Source organism: Gadus macrocephalus, chromosome 4 (assembly GCF_031168955.1).
Source record: "Gadus macrocephalus chromosome 4, ASM3116895v1".
In the NCBI taxonomy this organism is placed as follows: domain Eukaryota; kingdom Metazoa; phylum Chordata; class Actinopteri; order Gadiformes; family Gadidae; genus Gadus; species Gadus macrocephalus.
In genome coordinates this window covers 29,766,148-29,786,147 of record NC_082385.1, presented here as the reverse complement: position 1 = coordinate 29,786,147, position 20,000 = coordinate 29,766,148, and the positions used below count along the sequence as shown (strand labels likewise).

The window sequence follows — 20,000 nt, the reverse complement described above, 5'->3', positions numbered from 1 at the left end:
CTCTACCTTCTCTCTCCCTCCCCCTCCCTCTCTCTCTCCCTCCCTCTCTCCTGCAGTGAAGCTGACTGTCATCAATATCTCTGTCTTCCAATCTAAATGTTTAGTTAGTGTTCATATCTCTATAAATGTAATGATATAAAATTGCAAATGATTACAGCGACTAGAAAATGTTTACTTTGAAGTGTATGTTTAGCTGAACATCCAGTTTTTTAAACAAAAAGTTTGGATTCATGTATACCACATTATGAATGACAACATAATAAAATGTTTGTAAACTTTCTTGACTACAATTCAAATTGATAAAAGTAGAATGGGGCATATCTTGTGGAAAAGGAACATTCTCTACAATATGTATTGAGTGGAATAGCTATTCTCAATAGGTACTGAATAATACCTTCCTCCCCTCCCTCCCTCCCTCCCTCCCTCCCTCCCTCCCTCCCTCCCTCCCTCCCTTCACTGAAGGTGAGAGGGAGAGACTCCCTCTCTGTGAGGAGATCCCTGCCGACGTCCGGGCTCAGTGGACACAGCCTGGCTATAGAGCCAGGCCTTCACAGGCAGACCTGGCTACCCAGAGGAGACCGGCTGGGTCCATTCTGTCCCCAGGAGAGGGAGACAGAAGACCACTTCCTCCTCCTAATGTATGAGGGACAAGGAACTAAGATATTTGATTAAATCCTACACATCCAGAACTCATTCAACATCCCTGCTGTCAGAAACTGCTGTGAGGGGAGATGGACAGAGGCGTAGCACTGCCTGCTAGATCCATGGATGCTACAAGAGATTCAGTTTGACTGCCAACTCATTTGGTATGTAATGGATTCATTGTGAGTGGTGTTCATTTATATGATCATTCAAGTGTTGGTAACTATTAATTGTTGTTTTGTTCTGTTTGTCAAATGGTTTGGCAACAGTGTTTCAACATTCATGTCAATCAAGAGAATTGAGTTGAGTTGAATAGAGAAAGTGAGAGATTACGATATATAAAGATGGAGGGAAAGAGATTAAGAAATGTGGTGAGGGAGAATGAAAGAAGATGAAAGACATGAAGGAGATATTGACAAAGAGGACGAGAGATACAGAAAGAATATTAGGACGAGATACAGAAAGCAGATTAGAGACAGAGATGGAGAGACAGACCGAACACTGGGGGAGAGAGGAACAATACAGCGAGAGAGAGGGTGAGAGAATGAGGGACGAAGGGAGAGAGAGCGAGGGAGAATAAGGAGAATGAAGCTATTCCACAGAAAATGAGCCAATTTTACTTTTTACACATTTTTATTGAATTAAAAAGTGTACAAACATTTGATTATGTTATCATTCATAATGTTTTACATGCCCCAAACATTTAAAATTGTTGATATTGTTACATTAAAACATTTTGTCAATCAGACATTGATCAATATAGTATATGTAATCTAATCATATATCATGGGTTATTTTTTTTACAGTTGTCAGGGTTATTTCAATAATTAATTTATCCTTGTTACATGATAGCAGTACAACATCAAATTCTCTCAGATCTCACATAGTAGAGCTTCTAATTCAGGAAACAACATTAGTTGTTTTGGTTGCTTGATTATTTAATCATCAAACAAAGGTCCTAGTCTGTTTGATTGACAGGTGTGATGATCAGGGGTGCAGAGTTTTTATCTCCATTATAACAGTAACCTGGACAGAGGATTGGATAGAGAGAATCACTAAAGGTGCAGCCAGTAGCAGAGTAGATATGAACCCTGGCTTCCACATCATAGAAGGAGACCAGACCCTCATCATAATCAACAAACACCCCCACCTTCTGGAGCTCGGCTCTCAGAGGGAGACGGACAGCGGGTTTATCTCTAAATACAAACCCATCCTTGTCATGGTAAAGGGTCCAGTATCCTGTCTCAGGGGTCACTATGATCTTACCTTTTCTGTCGATGGACTCTCTGGCCACTCCTAAACACCATGCAGTCTTGTCTTTAACCTGGACCTCAAAGTAAAAGCTCCCTGAGGAGAAGCTCTGCCCCGTAAGAACATGTATATACTGTGTAAATCTATTAGGGTTGTCTGGGAGTTTATTCACTACACCTCCATCATGTACTTGTTTCCCATCCTCAGACAGGATGAGACGGGGTTGAGCTGTATCAGGATCCAGAGTCACATCTACTTCATACTGCTGGACCCTCTTCAGTTCAGCATCATTACACAGCTTCTTCATCTCCATGTTCAGTGTCTCCTCCAGCTGATCCAGGGATCTCCTCAAGGTCCCTACGTATGACGGAGGACGGACCTCCACCGTCGTCCAGTCCCTGGTGGGTGGAGGATTCTTCAGAGATATGAAGGCTTCGAGGAAGTAAAGGTGGTCTTTAATGTATGAGAGCTGCTTAACCTCTGAGCATCTATTGGTCAGATCTTCTATTTCCTGCTCCAGCTCTTTGATAAGGTCTTCAGCTTGTTTCTCTGTGGATATCAGTTTCTCTTTAACCGTTTGGTTGAAATCATCCTGGCACTTTTCAACACAGCCTATCAGAGCAATGAAGACCTGCCCACCATCAGCTATCTCTCTGTCTGCATCTTTCTTGCTCATGTCTACTGTGTCTTTGATCTCCTTAATCTTTAGTTTTCTCTCCCAGATCATCTGCGGAACTTCAGCCTCTATCTTCCCCAGCTGGGCCGTCTTCACTTCATATTCCTCCTTTAGAGGTACAACAGGATGTGACTTGTGGTCTGTCTCTGTGCAGATCTGACATACAGACACTTGTTCAGTCTGGCAGAAGAGCTCCAGAAGTTGATTGTGTTTCACACAAATCCTGTCTTCCAGATGGTCAATAGGCTCGACCAGTCGATGTTTCTTCAGGCCTGCGACTCTCTGATGCGGTTCCAGGTGGGTTTGGCAGTAAGAGATAAGACATACTAGGCAGGACTTCACGGCCTTCAGCTGGGTCCCAGTACAGACGTCACAGGGAACTTCTGCTGGTTCAACACAGGGCTGCTCTTCTACTTGTAAATTTGTTCTAATCTGAGTAGCCAGCTCTGATAAGAGGGTATTGACCCGTAGATCAGGTCTAGTGTGGAAAAGCTCGTTGCAAACAGGACATTTGTACTTGACTTGTCCATCCCAGTACTTTGTAATACAGGTTCTGCAGAAGTTGTGTCCACATGGTGTGGAAACTGGGCTGCTAAAAACGTCGAGACAGATGGAACATGAAAAGTTCTCCTCAGACCAGGAAGTGATAGCAGAGGCCATTCCTAGACAGAGAAGACAAGGTTTATGTATTGAGCAATTTCATTGGGGCAATTGCTCTGTCGCTAGCTTAGCCACTTTTTAGAGTTTAACACGGTTTTAAACTCAAGAAGTCACTTAAGCTCCATTGCTGTGTCATATGTACTTGTGGTTTAACCTGCAGCTGCGTTTTACCTTGATCACAATTGCTGTGTCTTCAGAGAAATTCACACCAGACACTAGAGGCCGTATTTTGTGCGTGTTAGTCTAATCTCGAAATGTACGCGGTTTTAGAGGAGACTAAACCAGTTTGCAGGATGAAACAAGGCTCCATCATAACCAACAAACACACACACACACACACACACACACACACACACACACACACACACACACACACACACACACACACACACACACACACACACACACACACACACACACACACACACACACACACACAATTATCTTTATGAATTATTATTAGGTATGATACATTTACACTTATTACACCAGATAGGCCTGTACTTTACTCGAGTTTCATTTTTGGGGAGTACTCATGACTTTACTCAAGTAAATTTGAGAGGCAAATATTGTACTCTTTACTCCGCTACATTTCTATCCATAACCGTGAGTACCCGTTACTTCTTCTAAAAAATAAAAGGAGAAAATAAAAATCTCGGAAACCCTCAATTTGTTGTTTCCCCAAACGTGATTGGATTGTGCAGGCGCCACTGATTAGGACGGCCTTCAGCCTGTCAGCAATCACACCCCCAGTGGGGACTTGATTTTACTTTCAATTCCTTTTACATTCTCCAAGGTATTACAATTTTTCATAACTCCATGTAGGACGTTTCTATACATAAATGTAAGCACTGTGGCAGTAGTAATGCAATATTTAGAAAATGTACTCTTGTACTCTTGATACTCAAGTACTTTTAAAAACAAGTACTTCAGTACTTTTACTTAAGTAGACATCTGACTGTAGTACTTTTACTTGTACTTGAGTAAAATTTAGCAAGGGGTATCTGTACTTTTACTCAAGTAAGGAAGCTGTGTACTCTGTCCGCCTCTGATAGTTTCATTATACTAAAGTTCACTTTACATTCCCATTTAAGTTTTTGGTGGTAATTATAGCACAAAATGCATCCACCATTAAGTTAAGACTGTCATCTTCTGGGGTATACTAGAAATCAGAGTACTTCCTGTTTCCAAGCAGTTAAAACCGAGTCAGCTAGGAATCAGCTGATCCTGTTCGAGTCGTTACACAGCAATCACGTTCAACCTCGTGCGCAGCTGCGTGTTAAACTCCAAAACCTCAGTTTTAACTTATCTGAAAGTTGTGCAGTTTAACTCACCTTGTTTTGGTTCCTGTCTGTCAGTCAATTAGTTCCAAAATGCGTTGTATTTCTTTCGCCTGAATGAGCTTCCACGTTGGTAGCTTTTGTTTTTATGGACCTTAAGTTTTGTTTCCTCAACATGGCGTAATCTCCTCTCCTCCCCTAACACCTGACTTCACCCCCACTGACACACAGTTCACTGACGTTTCAACTTCCACACACACGCACACAAGCAGAAACACACGAGGCTAGTGTTTTTCTTTCTATTATGGGAAACATGGGTCTTTATTCTTAGTCTATTAAGTCTGTGTGTGTGTGTGTGTGTGTGTGTGTGTGTGTGTGTGTGTGTGTGTGTGTGTGTGTGTGTGTGTGTGTGTGTGTGTGTGTGTGTGTGTGTGGAGGAGGAATTGCTTGGCGGGGTTGAGAAAATCTAGACAAGGCTGTTATGCTGGTCAGAAAGTATACAACATCAATGCATCAAATCTATAAAAAAATATCGACTACGATTTGGAAATTTGATTTTGAGTTTGATTTATTAGGATCTCCATTAGCAACACACCGGAGTGAGAGCTTGGCTTCCTGGGGTCCGAAACATAAATATAAACAACAGACAATCACTTTTTGACATTATGTCAAACTAAAATAAAGCCATAGCTCTTAATGCCCTGTTTACACCTACCCGATAGTGGGCCCCGATGGTGCCCGATGGCTAAATCAGCAGCTATCGTTATAACATCGGCAAATAGCGTGGTTGCACCGGGAAACACCGTTACTCTTCCCGGGAACATCGTTAGACAACGGGAAGAAAAGCTCAATAATCGGGCAACATCGGCAAAGAACGAACATGTTTGTTAATTTTGGGTCTATCGGGGTAGAATCGGTTACCAGGTGTTGCTATGGGCTAATCGGCTATAATCGGGAATAGAGTATAATGTAAGACATCGCAAGTCGTTCGGGAATTTTCCTGGGGTACATCGGCTATATTCGTTAATCTTCCGCGCTTTATCGTGTTTTATCGTCTTTATATCGGCAACCTCAACACACGAAAGACCCTCGAAAACCCTCAAATAATAAATAATAACGATTGTGACCAGATTGTGACCCTCAATCTGCCACTTGGGTATAAGTAGGGGGTGATGGATGGATGTCCTACTTTTATAATTAAAGGGGTACTTCGCCCATTTAGAACCGGCGTTCTATTATTATAAAATCGCTATTGTAATATAAATAAATATACAAATAAATATCAGTCTAAACCAGTCTCCCCTTTTCCTTCTCCCGAAATGACGCCAAACGCGTCATTTGACGTGTTTGGCGTCATTCGAAATGACGTCAAATGACGCCAAACGCACTTCGGATGTCTTCCCTGGCATAAATCGTTATGTTATCGTTATAACATCGGGTATGTGTAAATGCTACCCCGATAAATTGACCCGATCATACATTTTTAGCCCGATGTCACCCGAATCACCCCGACTTCCACATCGGTGGTCCATCGGCCATTAGCGGCCATTAGCGGGATGGTGTAAACGGGGCATAACTTTACTATCAAGATTATCAGTGCCTGAGCTGTTATTGTCAGGTGGTGACATTAACATTCCCTTAACCTCTTCAATGCTGATTAGATGAAACTCAAATTGACAGTTAACATTTTTCATCATGGCCTCTTTAATTAATCCATTTTATTTTACCCATCACTTGATTGCATGTTATTCCGGATTTTATCAACCTTACCAATAAAGAAATTATTAAAATGGTTCACTATATCATAAGGTTTTGTTATGAAGAATCCATCAGAATGAATAAATGAAATTGACGTTTTAGATTTTCTTCCCATTAGCCTATATATAACAAATTGTGGTCCAAAATATTTTTCCTGACATTTTTAACGTCGCTAATCTTTCGTTTTTAATATTCCTTCATTTTAAATGTATTTATTTTTGTCACATGATTCCCTAATTAACAGTATTCTCGTATACTAATCGTGAGAGACCAGACCCTGAATGACATGTAACGACACATCTTAACGAGTGTGTTCCATTATTCACTGTGTGCAGGACTGGCCCAAGCCTTTCGGGGGCCCTAAGCAGAATTTGATATTGGGGCCCCCCCTCCCCCCTAGCGGAGTCATTTGCGCTCGACGATTATAGACAAAAATGTCACACTACAATGATTTGACAATGAATTAATTGACATTATCAATTGTATTAATACTGAATTACGTAGATGTGATTTCCTGTATTTTTTATATGGCCAGCTGGAGAAGGGAAATACCTAAATTTAAGCATATTCATAGCATTTTGCTTTTTGACTTATTGAGATGGTGACTTGGGCTTGAGCTTCAGTGCCCCTTGACCTCATGGGCCTGGAAGGCTCATTCAGTTGCTCTCATGCCAAAAATATTCTAGACTTTTGTCCCTTGATAGACCCCTGTATTATTATAGTCGTTATTTACACCAAAACAGTCACCTTTTAACCTTAGAGGGCACTTAGATCACAGATTTATTTTAAACTTTCATATTCAAAGTGAAGCATCAAGTGTGGTTTACTGAAGTAAAATTGTAAAATAATTAAATACAACAGCATTTGTATTTTTTTTTAAAGTATCAGTTTAATAAACAGATCTTTCAACAGATTTGTAAATGTGCAATCTTAAACTGAAATCAAAATAAAACATTTAAATAAAATTATTTTTAATTATTTTTAATTATAATTATTTTTTTCCGATAGGGGGCCCCCTGGCGGTCAGGAGGCCCCAAGCGCTCGCTTGTATCGCTTATGCCTCGGGCCGGCCCTGTATATACAAATATTATACATATATTTACCCCAAAAAACGATGCAAGGATAAAAACCAAACAGAAGTGTATTTTTTACAGTGGAAAGTGTCACATTTGATTAGCTGAGATTTGATTAGAAAAAAACAACAGTAAAACAAGAGCTTTAAAATCCAGATGGAGGACACATCACAGAGACTACGGAACATGAGTCTGTACAAACATTGTATCTAGCCTGATATTAGAGCTACATTTTTAAAGGCCGCTGACCACTATGATATGCAGGGAGAGGATCAGTGGCTCAAGCAAAGTAAGAGGACAACCAATCAATCAATCAATCAATCAATCAATCAATCAATTCATCAATGAAGTCCAACTCCATCCTTCCCCCGAAGTGGAGCTCAGCAATGGGGGCCCTACTCGTTCCAAGGGGCCCTTTTATATAGCGAGGGCCCCTGAGAGGAGTAGGCGGAGTCAGGAAGCGTCTCTCTCAAGACTTCCTGGAGGTTAGAGAAGAACATGATAACCGAGCGTCAACACAAGACTGACAGGGTCGGTATGAGGTGGCATCACATGGGATATCTCATGAAAACAAGGATGTATCTTTTGATGTATTTATTTTTGAAGAAATTTAAATCGAGAAATTGAATCCCAAATCGCTAGAGGGTCCTGTTGACACAGTGATAGATGCCTGAGGCTTTACAGTCGGGGGTAAAATGAATAACCTAAATACCTATGATTAGTTATTGCGATAATAAGCACCGGTTATTAACAGTTAACTCATCATTTACTAATGTTGCTAAATGTTAACTAAGGTTTTTAATTTTTACATTAATAAATAAGGTTATGGTCAGTGTAAGGGTTACAGTTACTCTGGTTGCACTGGCAAATCATCTCCAATCCCTTTACTTCTAACTCAGCCCCCCTAGCCCTAACCCTAAACACTATGCTAATGCTACACAATAATGCTTACTGCATTAAAGGTTAATAAAGGTACCCATAGTGCAAAGTGTTACCGACGTCCCTACCAGCAGATGGAGCTAAAGTGTAGCACAACCGTCCCATACCTAGTGACGGCCTTGACGACCAGGTAGGCCAGCTCGGCCACGTTGAGGAGCATGCAGACGCTGGAGGCGGACGCCATGAACACGGTGAACACCGTCTTCTCGGTGGGCCGCGACACGAAGCAGTCCACCACGTTGGGGCAGGGCCACTCCACGCACTGCACCAGCCGCGGCATCTGGAAGCCGCGGTAGAGCGCGTACAGGACGTACCTGGGGAAGACGCCGTGGGAAAGAGGGGGGACAGAGGAGGGACGGGGTTAGACGAAGTCCCGGACTAATCCAGCGTTCATTAAACAAAGAAAAAAAAAGGGGGGTTTTCAAATGCTCAACGGAAGGCATTTCATTTTGGTATTGGGTGACCGTTTTCGTTTAAAGGGGACATATTATACCACCAGGTGTGAGTGATTAGCCGTTACGAGCCGTTGTGAGAATCGGCCTCTTCTGACATTACAAGTATTCGTGTCCACCTAGATGTCTGACAAAACGGCTTGTACCGTCTAACCGCACTCACACCTGGTGGTATGTGTCACCTTTAAAGGCACCCAGTGCAACTTTATGTAAACATTCAATGAAAAATAAACATTCAATTTCTAGTCTTTTTTACACGTAGTAAGTTTCAATAACTCCATACCATTACATATCGACATTCAAGGAGCAAAGATGAGACGTCGTTGTGTGGTGAGAACTGATAGAAAATCGTAAACAACAACAATCGCCGGTGGGGAGAAGCCATTTTTCCATTGACTGGAAGCCTGCTTTATTTATTGTAGGTTACAAAAAATAAAGAAAATGGCGGCCTTGTTGTTGTTATCGATTTTGTATCAGTTCTCACCACACAACGACGTCTCATCTTTGCTGCTTAAATGTCGGTATGTAATGGTATGGAGTTATTGAAACTTACTACGTGTAAAAAAGACTAGAAATTGAATGTTTATTTTTAAGCCTCGAAAGTTGCACTGGGTGCCTTTAACTACTGGTCCCCCTGATAGGAATATAATAATTATGAAGTAATGACATCATTTGGGGTCAAATCTGACAGCATGGGAGGTCAAACGCTCAGATTATGAGTGTAGGTTGTGATTTGTGGGTCGGGCAGGGACCCAGCCCAGGGCTGTGCGTGCGTACATGAAGCCCGCTTCAAACAGCAGCCGGACCACCAGGCTGCAGGCGTACGTCCACCAGAGGGCACCAGTCAGCTGGAGTCTCCGCCTCTTCAGGTTCTCTAGCTCTGCCTCCTCGGCCTCGGAGCCACGGGTGCCAAAGAGACCAGCCCGCACAGACGCCTGGCAGGGAAACAAAGTGATAAAGGGAGTAGAGTAGAACAAAAGAGACATCCAAAGACCATATAGAAATGCACACATTTGACCTGGAATGCAGCTCTATGTGTTTACTGTATGTTTCTCTCACAGAAAAATATGCGGCTTGACAAAGCACGAAAATAGGAATAGAGCATTTAATAATAACATTTGACAAGGTATGGTTTATTCAAAACATAAAAACCAGTAATTTCCTAATACACAAATGTTTTTACTTGTGGAAACAGTTGGAACTGTTTACATAAAAGGGTTCACACGGGACCGTTAAAAAAGCCAACTGACACGCACCTGTAGGAGTCTCTTTTTGTCGCCGTGGTTACGGTAGGCCACGTGCATGGCGACGAGGAGGGTGGGCGTGGAGACGAAGACCAGCTGGAGACACCAGAGTCTGATGTGGGAGACTGGGAAGAAGTGGTCGTAGCAGACGTTCTCACAGCCCGGCTTGGGAGAACAAGGGAGCAGGAGGAAAGAGATGTAAAAGAAGGGGGTTGAGATGCGATAGCAATTCCCTACCAGATGGTGGTGCTTTTTTTGAGGTTTGGCTTAATGTCAGCCAACCCTTGGCTTAACCCATAACTGCTTAAACCAGGTCATGCGCGGCTAACTATGGCTGGTTATCACATAGTATGATGTTCGGTATAATTTTTTTGATACAAAATAAAAGAATAAGGTATTTTACTGAGGCAGTTGTCAGCAAATTATGCAAAATATTGATAGAAATAATGTTGATGATGTATTGAAGCAGAGAAGAACTGTCATGTTATTTGCATCAATGTTGATTCTACAATTACCAATAGCATCATGCATCAATATAGAATCGGGTTCGAATCGCTATTTCCCTGCCAGATTTCTCCTCATACCTGGTTACCGTGGGCGACGGACTCACCTGAAGGGTGTTACAGGTGAAGTCTGTCTGCTCGTCTCCCCACACGCTCTCGGCCGCCACGATCAGCACCATCACCCTGAAGATGAAGAGCACCGACAGCCACACCTTCCCCAAGCTTGTGGAGTAGCGGTTGACCCCACTTAGCTGGGCCAGCAGGGCCCCCCACGACGGCATGCTGCTGCTGGGGGGACCACCCGACAGTTGGTTCAGGGGGGGTCGCGCTTTCGGGTGAGGACCACCCGAAAGCGTTCTAGTTGAGTCATGCTTTTATTTTTTCAGGACCCCAGGTGAGTGTTCTAATTGAGTTGTGCGTTTATTTTGAATGGCTGCAGAGAGGGTTCTAGTTTAGCTGTGCTTTTATTTGTTATGACACAAGAGAGCATTCTGTTCAAATAACGCTTTTACTTTGGAGTACCACAAGACATCTTTGTGGAGTGGTGCTTTTATTTGGGAGGACCACAAGTACAGTACTGGTGTTCAGTCTTTTATAGTGGATTAACGTATCAGTTACGGATCCCACAGAAAAACTAACAACTGAAGCTCTGTGTGTCAGATAATGGGATGCAAGGCAACCCATCGTGTCCAAGCCAAACCTTTCCTAACATGCTGATACATTCTGTTGAAGTAATTATAGGGTAGGCTATTACTAATGGCTACTCATTGTTGGATGGATGACCAATTATTATTGTTTGGAACGGAAAGGGGTCAATTTACAAGAAAATAAATCTGATAAGTAAGCAAATTTAAGAATTAAGATGGATCTGGTTGGCGAAGATAGCATGGATGTTTCATAGAATGCAGGGCAACATATAGAATAAAATTATAATAATAACCAATAACAATTCCCCTATTCGGCCTAGTTATTGTTACTTCGATGCATTAATATATTTCAAAGTAAGAGTTTTGTGGAGTCTATGGCGACACATTAGTGCCATAATTCACTAATGTGATAAAAGATGCATTCGGGCGTATTATATTATTCCACACGCGTAGATATTAACTGCGAGCGCGCAAATGATCTCTGCGCACGCAAAACAGCCTCTCGCCCGCGCAAATTACCTCAGCACGCGCAAAACAGCCTCTCTCGCGCGCAAATTACCTCAGCGCGCGCAAAACCTCTCGCGAAAGATGTTTTTACGCTCTCGCTCGAATTTAATTTTGGCACTATGGGGGAGGGAACCAAGGCAGGGCGGGCTTTCCTATGATTGGCCGTTTCTGAAGCGCGATATTTGATTGTCAGCCCTCCTCTCATTCAATTCTGAATTGTACAGTAAATGGCTGAAACGATAGTTACTTATTGTAACTCTAGATTCTATGAGTATAGGCGCAGCCTTTTAAGGCTATTGCTATTGGGTTATCCCTAGGCGTGAGCCGTAGCACTGAAAAATTTGTAATCCCCGACCACCAACAGCGTGGGCCTCAATTACGTCCGCGTGCGGCGTGCCTCAACGACGCAGATATAGTCGGGCGCCGGCGGACGTTCTGCTCCCAATAAACAGCTTTTCTTCAGCTATTTAAAGGACAATGAGGCCGACACTTAAAAGGCTGCGCATATACTCATAGAATCTGGAGTTACAATACGTAACTATCGTTTTTCAGCCATTTACTGTACAATTCAGAATGGAATGAGAGGAGGGCTGAGGAGGGCTGTCAATCAAATATCGCGCTTCAGAAACGGCCAATCATAGGAAAGCCCGCCCTGCCTTGGTTCCCTCCCCCATAGTGCCAAAATTAAATTCGAGCGAGAGCGTAAAAACATCTTTCGCGAGAGGTTTTGCGCGCGCTGAGGTAATTTGCGCGCGCAAGAGGCTGTTTTGCGCGCGCTAAGGTAATTTGCGCGCGCGAGAGGCTGTTTTGCGCGCGCAGAGATCATTTGTGCGCTCGCAGTTAATATCTACGCGTGTGGAATAATATAATACGCCCGAATGCATCTTTTATCACATTAGTGAATTATGGCACTAATGTGTCGCCATAGGAGTCAGCCGCGAGAGATGAAAGCAAGAAAAAGAGAGGGATGAGAGAGGGAGAAGAAGATGAAAAGGAATGACATCCAGAGTAGGACGAGGGGAGGGAAGCGGGATTCATGTGAACTCTTGACCTGCGGTCAGCCCACTACGCCGTCGTACTGTGGGCTACTGAATGGACCCCACTCAGGTCCTCAATCAATCATTATGCACTGCTGTCCCCTCGCCATTCACATGGACATCCAGCGAACCACGGCTCGAACGGCTCATTCACATTTAAAAAACAAACAAAATAAATGAATGTAAAGGCTATTTAACGTTATGCCATTCGGAAACAGAATGTGATCTCGCGAGATTTGGATGTTCCCACGGGGCTGAAATATTATTGAAATATTTAGATGAAAGGTTAACCACTTTTAGTAAACTTTTGATAATAAATATAGGCCTACATTTAATACAATAGGCTCATGTGTGCATTGAGAATGCCTTACATTGACTAGAATATGTCATCATGAAGAGACATCAACGTTTGGTGCATTTTCAATTATCCCAAAAATCTCTAGTCTTAGAACTCAATCTTTCTTTTAGGCCTACATTTTATATTTTTCTATAAAAGTAAATGATAAGTAGATTACATATGGTCAAACTATATGGTCACATCCAAGTTAGACTAAAACATGAGCAAAAAAATAATTAAAGAAAATAAAACTTGTCTCACCTGAGTTTTAAGACGTCAACGCTACAACCTGTGGGGTTATCTTCTTTGTAGGCAAAACAAAACACGCGGTCGTCTATAGATGTAAGACGCGGTAACGCAGATATCACATTTTGAAAACTATAGCGATGAAGTAACGGACCATAAGCTGGTTTTATATCAGAAGACAGGTTTTTGTAGCAGAGGTCAGGTGAGATGTGGTCCGCTGCTGCGTCTTCACGGGTCCGTCTCGTCGCTCCTGCTTTCACTCGCTTGAGCCACCTGAGGACTCCACCACGTGGGGGCGGGGCTCTGTGCGGGCGCATCTTTTTAAACCGTGGAGGATACAAGCTTTTTCTAAGGTTATGCCCTTTTCTTCGATGTAGTCATGATGTATTGTCTTCGCTCACAAAAAGAAAATGAATGAAATAAGCCCTACCAGGCTGAGGCAGCCAATCATTTACAATGCTGTCTCTAATCTGCTCGGATCACCGACCATGCGAGTCCGATTTTATTTTTTCTATTGAAGGGGTGTGTGTGTGTGTGTGTGTGTGTTTACAATTTATTACCAACACATTAATAACTAGCTTTATGCATAACACACTCTCTCTAACGCAGACACAATGTCGAAAAAAAAAGTTAAACAACAAAATTAAAACTCAAAAGTGCCCCCAGAGATGAAGACCTGAGTCTGAGATGGCCACAGAGAGAGAGAGAGAGAGAGAGAGAGAGAGAGAGAGAGAGAGAGAGAGAGAGAGAGAGAGAGAGAGAGAGAGAGAGAGAGAGAGAGAGAGGATGTCTGGGGTTATAATCGACAGATCTGTGTAACTAACAGCGACACTTACCGATACACATCGGTGAATGGACAACGGTGGACAAACGCTCTACTGTTCACAGGGAGAGGTGTGTGTGTGTGTGTGTGTGTGTGTGTGTGTGTGTGTGTGTGTGTGTGTGTGTGTGTGTGTGTGCTTGTGTGTGTGCATGTGTGTTTGTGTGAATAAGTACATGCACAGTGTATGCTGTGGGTACTTTCCAAATTTGACTATATCGACGTGTGTGTGTGTGTGTGGGGGGGGAGAGTGGGGGAGAGTGTGAGAGAGAAAGAGGTAACCGAGTACCTCCTGGACAGCCTTGCCAAGAGGAGGAACAGAGCGGCCACTGTCAGGAGTGGACACCCTATTATTGTCTCTCTTACTCTCTTTCTCTCTCTCTCGTAACAACCAACAAATATGGTTCCACAGTATCTGCTACGAACACACACACACACACACACACACACACACACACACACACACACACACACACACACACACACACACACACACACACACACACACACACACACACACACACACACACACACACACACAGCAATAGTACAATATGGAGAGTGCATACAGCGTACAGTATGCATGTACTTATTCCTACACACACACACACACACACAGGGAGAGGGAATGCACATGTTAGGAGGACACGGTCTTGGAGCAGTGGGAGGTCTTGGCTTGCGGCTCCAGAGTCTTTGTTCAGAAGCCAGTAGGAGCACTGAGACGCCCCCGGCCAGCTACTGCTGCGAGCCGTGGGACCGGTTTCACACCGAATTGACCGCACGTGGTACTTTTACTTTGAAAGGAGCGGGAAAGTGGCAGGTGCATGGAGCAAACAGGTTGATTGTTATTTGCGTGTTTGTGTGTATCTATTCTGGGGTGATGAAACAAAAATAAGAAGTTTGGATTATAATTTGAATGCATGAGTTTGTATTGCTGATCAGATTTAAACAAAATCCATGTTAAATTATGAAATGATTTGACAGGGACAATGCACGATATACAATTGAGCAAGATTATAGCCAAAATGCATCTGTTGTTTAATTTACATTGTTATTTCTTGTCTCAAATTATTGATCTAAAATGGGCTTAAGGGTTTAGGTTATTTAAAATGAATACTCATTGTCAAAAGTCTGTGAATGTTCCTTCAGCCTATCTGGTGCGTTGAAAACATTTAATGCGCTATAGGTCAGATGAGGATGTGGATGTGAAAGTTATTTCTCAAAAAAGAGAATGGAATAGAAAGTAATAAATATTTTAGTTGCATTTATACGGAAGTGTAAATGCTGTGAAACATCAAGTGAAACCATATATGAACCAGTTTCCAGAGCAGAATTACATGTCTCATGTTTTTTTTTTATTATTCGTCGTACACATTGTTTTTTTAAATCACCATTCCATCATACAGATAAGACACATGGTATCAACAACATATCAAAAAGTAAATGATGAAAAACACGGTTTCAGAAATAACATCACTATACGTTACAGAAAAAGATCAGAGAAAAACAAAAAGAAAATACCCCAAAAAGAGGTCACCATCACTATAGAAACAAGCATTACAGTAACAGCTTCATAGATTACGATTGGCTGTCATTTCTCACCAGATTTTTTTAAGCAATCGATTATAGTCTGAAATAATGCGGAACTCATTGGTTGAAGGTAATGTCGATTTGAGAAAACAAATCAGCTAGAGGAGTAAAAGATAGTTGTGATGAACACCAGGGAATGGCTACTTGGTTCTTCACGTCGATAACTTGGTCTACATGCCTCGCCAAATTATCTCCTCAATGTGGATAGTGATTTAATACAAATTTCTGGAAGAGTACTTAAAAAAAAAAATACACTTAACACCTTAGGAATGATACCCTGTTGTACTCCGGCAGAGTTCAACAGATGAAAATACAGATGTTACCGTCTTACAATACATCTATGTATTCATTCACCATTGCACACCAGTCGTCAGGGAGAATGTGCCATCCGACCACTGCGACCAGAGAACAATGCAAATCTGGTTGCCTTTCTTCTTTTTTAGATACATATCATTTTTTTTTTTTTTTTTAAAGGACCCCTATTTCACCACTAGGTGTCTTGCTGAAAAGCCATTAAGAGCCATTTAAAAAAATGTGTGACATCCCAACGTGGGAGTGACCAACCGGCTGGAAGGAGTCGATTGGTCGACCGGATTCAAGTGCCAGGCCGGGGGTGGATCTGTCATACAGTCGTAGACACTCTGACTTGTGATGTCACAAACGATGGATATGGTGTGGCGAAATGGCTTCTCACGGCTAATTAGCCTCACACTTGGAAGGAAAAATAGGAATCTATGGAATATCAGGGCACACTTGATCACATGACCACGGAGGACAGAACAGTAAGGCACACGCATGCATACACTCAATAAAAGGGCTTTGCTTCTTCCCCATGTTGTTTTGCGTCCGTGAACCATTGTGTACGACCTGAGCGGTAACCACTTCCTGTAAAACCTCAATCACACTACACAACCACACACATTTAGTTAATTTTTTAATCACGTTCGGCCAAGGTCAAAGTCCTATAAAAATCGAAAAATGTAGTGCAATCTAAACCTTTTGGGGTCAGGCCAAGCCAAGAATGTTGTTCATCAATTCACACACACACACACACACACACACACACACACACACACACACACACACACACACACACACACACACACACACACACACACACAGAGAGACTTAAGAGCAATCTGCATCTGTTTGCATTGAGGGCGGCCATTACGACAGGTTGTAATGGTTGGCTGAATTTAGGGTAGTTTGGTGGAATTCTCACTACTCCCATCTCAGCATGAACGCCATGATGGACACGCGCACACGCACACACACACACACAAACACCCTTATCATGTCAATGTTAAAAGGAACCCATCGACATGACTTTGGAAGAAAGTCCCAAAAGAAAAACCAACAACAGTTCGGTTCACCTTCAGTCGTGCACATTTCTCTGCGTTAAAAAAAATGAATTATTCAGTCACGACATTAGAAGAACAGAACACCATGAATTCACTCCAAACCCACAGCCATCTATCTATCCATGGGTGATATTTTTTATGTTATTAACTTGGGTGTGGGAAGGGACTTTAATTTTGGAAAAATATATAGACATTAAAGCCCTTTAAGTGGCTGGTTGCGCTACGATTTTTCTGTTTCTTACACAAACTACACCAGCTAAGTCCGGTTGGCGGAACTACTTTTGTACAAACCTTTTGTTTTTACGTCTGAAATACAACCACACGGGGGATGAGTTCAAGTCCGACTCGAATGACAGGCGGGTACAAAAAAATATAACGTTTCTTCAGCACAAAAGATTGTTTCTAACCACTTCAGCAAAATCACCATCATACAGCCATAAAACGAACACACTATATATCGAACAATAAATCCCGTAAAAGGCTACAGGTTTAATTTTTTTTGCTTTACTAAATGTCCATAATTACGTATCGTCGTGCGCTGCAAGAGAAACCCTACATGACCCATACATCTAGTAGCATTTATAGTCCCCAGACATGTAGCCCTTCCTCATCGCCATGGTGTTGAGGGGAATAACCCTTGTATCAGCATGCCAGGACCGAGGCCTTCGTGATGCCCTTTCAAAATAAAAGCCCAATGTGGACTCCCAGGAGTTGAAGGCTGGGGTACGATTTACCACACTAAGTGACCGTCCCCAAACATGTCGAGAGGTAGATGGAAAAAAAACAGGTCATTTTTTAAACTTATTGAAGCCTACGTTCCATTAAGACACTTCCACCGTTCACGTTCTGCGGCAGAAACACCTGACTAGAGGAGAACACTGCAGAGTTTGAATAGGGGGGAGCCGACCAGACCTTCTCTAGGTTGCTTTACATCCCTACATCCACACAAACGTTTCAGGACAACACTGGGTGAGTTCCATTGTTTGGAAATGGTCAAAGAAAGGGGAACCAATGCGGGATAAACTAATTTCTTTTCAAATAAATAAACAAATAACAAAGGGAAAAAAAATGGAAAATGCTGCACTGCATGAGGTTAACGTACACAGTTGACCCAAACAACATCGCTAAGGCAACCCTGGAGCTGGCTGGAGAAATATCTAAAGATGATGCGTTGCAAAACCAATCACCAACAAGTCACTACCAGAAATGGGTTTGAGGTTACCTTAAATGGTCAAATGATCTCAAACGACAGAAACTGGACCCCAAACACCACCGCCGTCTACAATTGGCTGAAATGAGCATCAAGTGACGGCATTAGCAATATTTTAGCCAATAAGAATAGAGCGATGTGAGGCATATATATATATATATGGTTTAAATCAACAGGTAGGTCTTCATACGTTTCCAGAGCAGTGCTACAACGTGCTACAACTCATTCAACCCAACCCTGCAAAAAAGACCAACAGCAGCAGATGAACAAACCAAACCAAACCGGATAGATTGTCGATGAGCAGAAATGTGTGGTCCCAGTCATGAAACACCTGTCTGAAAGAGTCTGAATGCAACCACAGCCCTGGAACCCAGCTAATGTGACTACGAATGACGGCGGAGCTTGGTAAATACGTTATAAGCAGTAGTAGTATTATAACGTCACTATCTCTCTCTCTTTGGGGGAGTCAGTAAAGCAAATTCAAATTCATATTTATTTTCATCAGATGTGTACTATTTTTTGGTCCCGGGTACCACCAACCAAGTGACAACACATCAGCCGTCGTCGAAAGCACCCCGGATCAAAGTGTCCGAAAGGGCCGATAATATCTATGGAGTCCACATAGCAAGCTAAAATGTAAAGCCAATGCAACGACGCTGAGGTGGAAGAAAATGATTCAGAAGAAAAAAACCGAAACTGAAACTAAACCCATGACTCTACCAGCTGATCGTAGCAGAAGACACACGACAGAACCTCCTCGTCTACGAACGCTCCAGTCGGGGCGGACAAAGCTTAAAATCGTGTTTCTATGTTTTTTTTGGCGTTGCACACAGAAGCAGAGGAAGACACCAGAAGACTCGACGACACGGAAACAACCTCCGGGGTTACACTCACGCACACGAATACAAACCGCCAAAACGGGTGTCTAAACGCCGAAAGCGGTTCTATCGTTTTCTACTAGTTGGAAAAAAGACACGAGAAGTTAACACCGAGAAATATGTACACAGATCTCGACGTCTGCGTAGACTAGAGAGTAGAGACTCCTTTTATGTATTTTTTTTTAAGATGAGGAATAAAGATCGGGAGGGGGGGGGGGGGGTCAGCTGCCTAAACAACAGTGTCCAGGGGGGAGATGAAAGTAGGGAGGGGCTGGTTCAAGGTCACTCGGGGGTCAAAGGTCATCAGGGATTGAGCCAGGTGGAGTGGCTACAGGGGTTCTCTGGCGATGGATTGAGACTAGGTTTAGGTCATAACAGAGTGGTTATCTTCTGTCAAAACCACGTTGCCGAAAGGGAGGGAGGTTACGGCGATTTGGCACAAACTTATAGAAACAAATAGAAAAAAAGGCTAACAAATGCAAATTCAAAATTGTGACCACAACAAAATACCAAATTAAACAAACTAATACTAAAACAAATAAGAGGACATATGGTCCACCTGACAACAGGGCTGCAGACGAAGCGATACGAAGGAACAAGTACCCTTGGAACATTTGGTCTGGGGATCAGGTTTTCTCGAGACGAGGCGCCGTTATCTGAGGCCAACGCTGATTGGCCAGAGGAGGGAAGGGGGCGGGGTTTTCTACTGCTGCTGGTCCAGCAGGGTTCTGGTGAAGTTGTTGATGGGTCCGATGGCGCTGAGTGACATGGCGTTGTCCCGCCCCCACAGCAGATTGGGACCGAACACCACGGCCAGATTGCTGTTGGTCATCTTGTTGATCTCGCTGTTGTCCGCCACCTGAAACACAGACAGACAGACGGACGGACG

General features: G+C 42.8%; 3 protein-coding genes across 4 annotated transcripts in view; all 3 read right to left on the bottom strand.

Annotated features, from left to right (window-relative positions):
• Window positions 1-1,256: 1,256 nt before the first annotated feature.
• Window positions 1,257-4,886, bottom strand: LOC132455219 (E3 ubiquitin-protein ligase TRIM39-like). The gene is made up of 2 exons (XM_060049044.1): window positions 4,564-4,886; window positions 1,257-3,231 (listed from the first exon to the last, which is right to left on the bottom strand). The coding sequence occupies exon 2, from the start codon at window positions 3,227-3,229 to the stop codon at window positions 1,601-1,603; it is 1,629 nt and encodes a 542-aa protein (XP_059905027.1). The 5' UTR covers window positions 3,230-3,231; window positions 4,564-4,886; the 3' UTR covers window positions 1,257-1,600.
• Window positions 4,887-7,390: 2,504 nt separating this feature from the next.
• LOC132455288 (gap junction beta-2 protein-like) lies at window positions 7,391-13,567 on the bottom strand. 2 transcript variants are annotated; one of them, XM_060049131.1, is made up of 6 exons: window positions 13,268-13,567; window positions 10,586-10,766; window positions 9,988-10,140; window positions 9,509-9,666; window positions 8,387-8,593; window positions 7,391-7,819 (listed from the first exon to the last, which is right to left on the bottom strand). In XM_060049131.1, the coding sequence occupies exons 2-6, from the start codon at window positions 10,757-10,759 to the stop codon at window positions 7,810-7,812; spliced, it is 702 nt and encodes a 233-aa protein (XP_059905114.1). In that variant the 5' UTR covers window positions 10,760-10,766; window positions 13,268-13,567; the 3' UTR covers window positions 7,391-7,809. The 2 variants fall into 2 exon arrangements, with proteins under 2 accessions (XP_059905114.1, XP_059905115.1); XM_060049132.1 differs by having other exon boundaries at window positions 10,586-10,763.
• A 1,838-nt stretch (window positions 13,568-15,405) lies between these two features.
• The window catches only part of arhgap1 (Rho GTPase activating protein 1), a 16,682-nt gene continuing 12,087 nt past the window's right edge, over window positions 15,406-20,000 (bottom strand). The window contains exon 13 of the mRNA XM_060049083.1: window positions 15,406-19,970. Coding sequence (XP_059905066.1) covers window positions 19,815-19,970 — 156 coding nt within the window. The 3' untranslated portion in view covers window positions 15,406-19,814. The remainder of the gene's footprint in view (window positions 19,971-20,000) is intronic.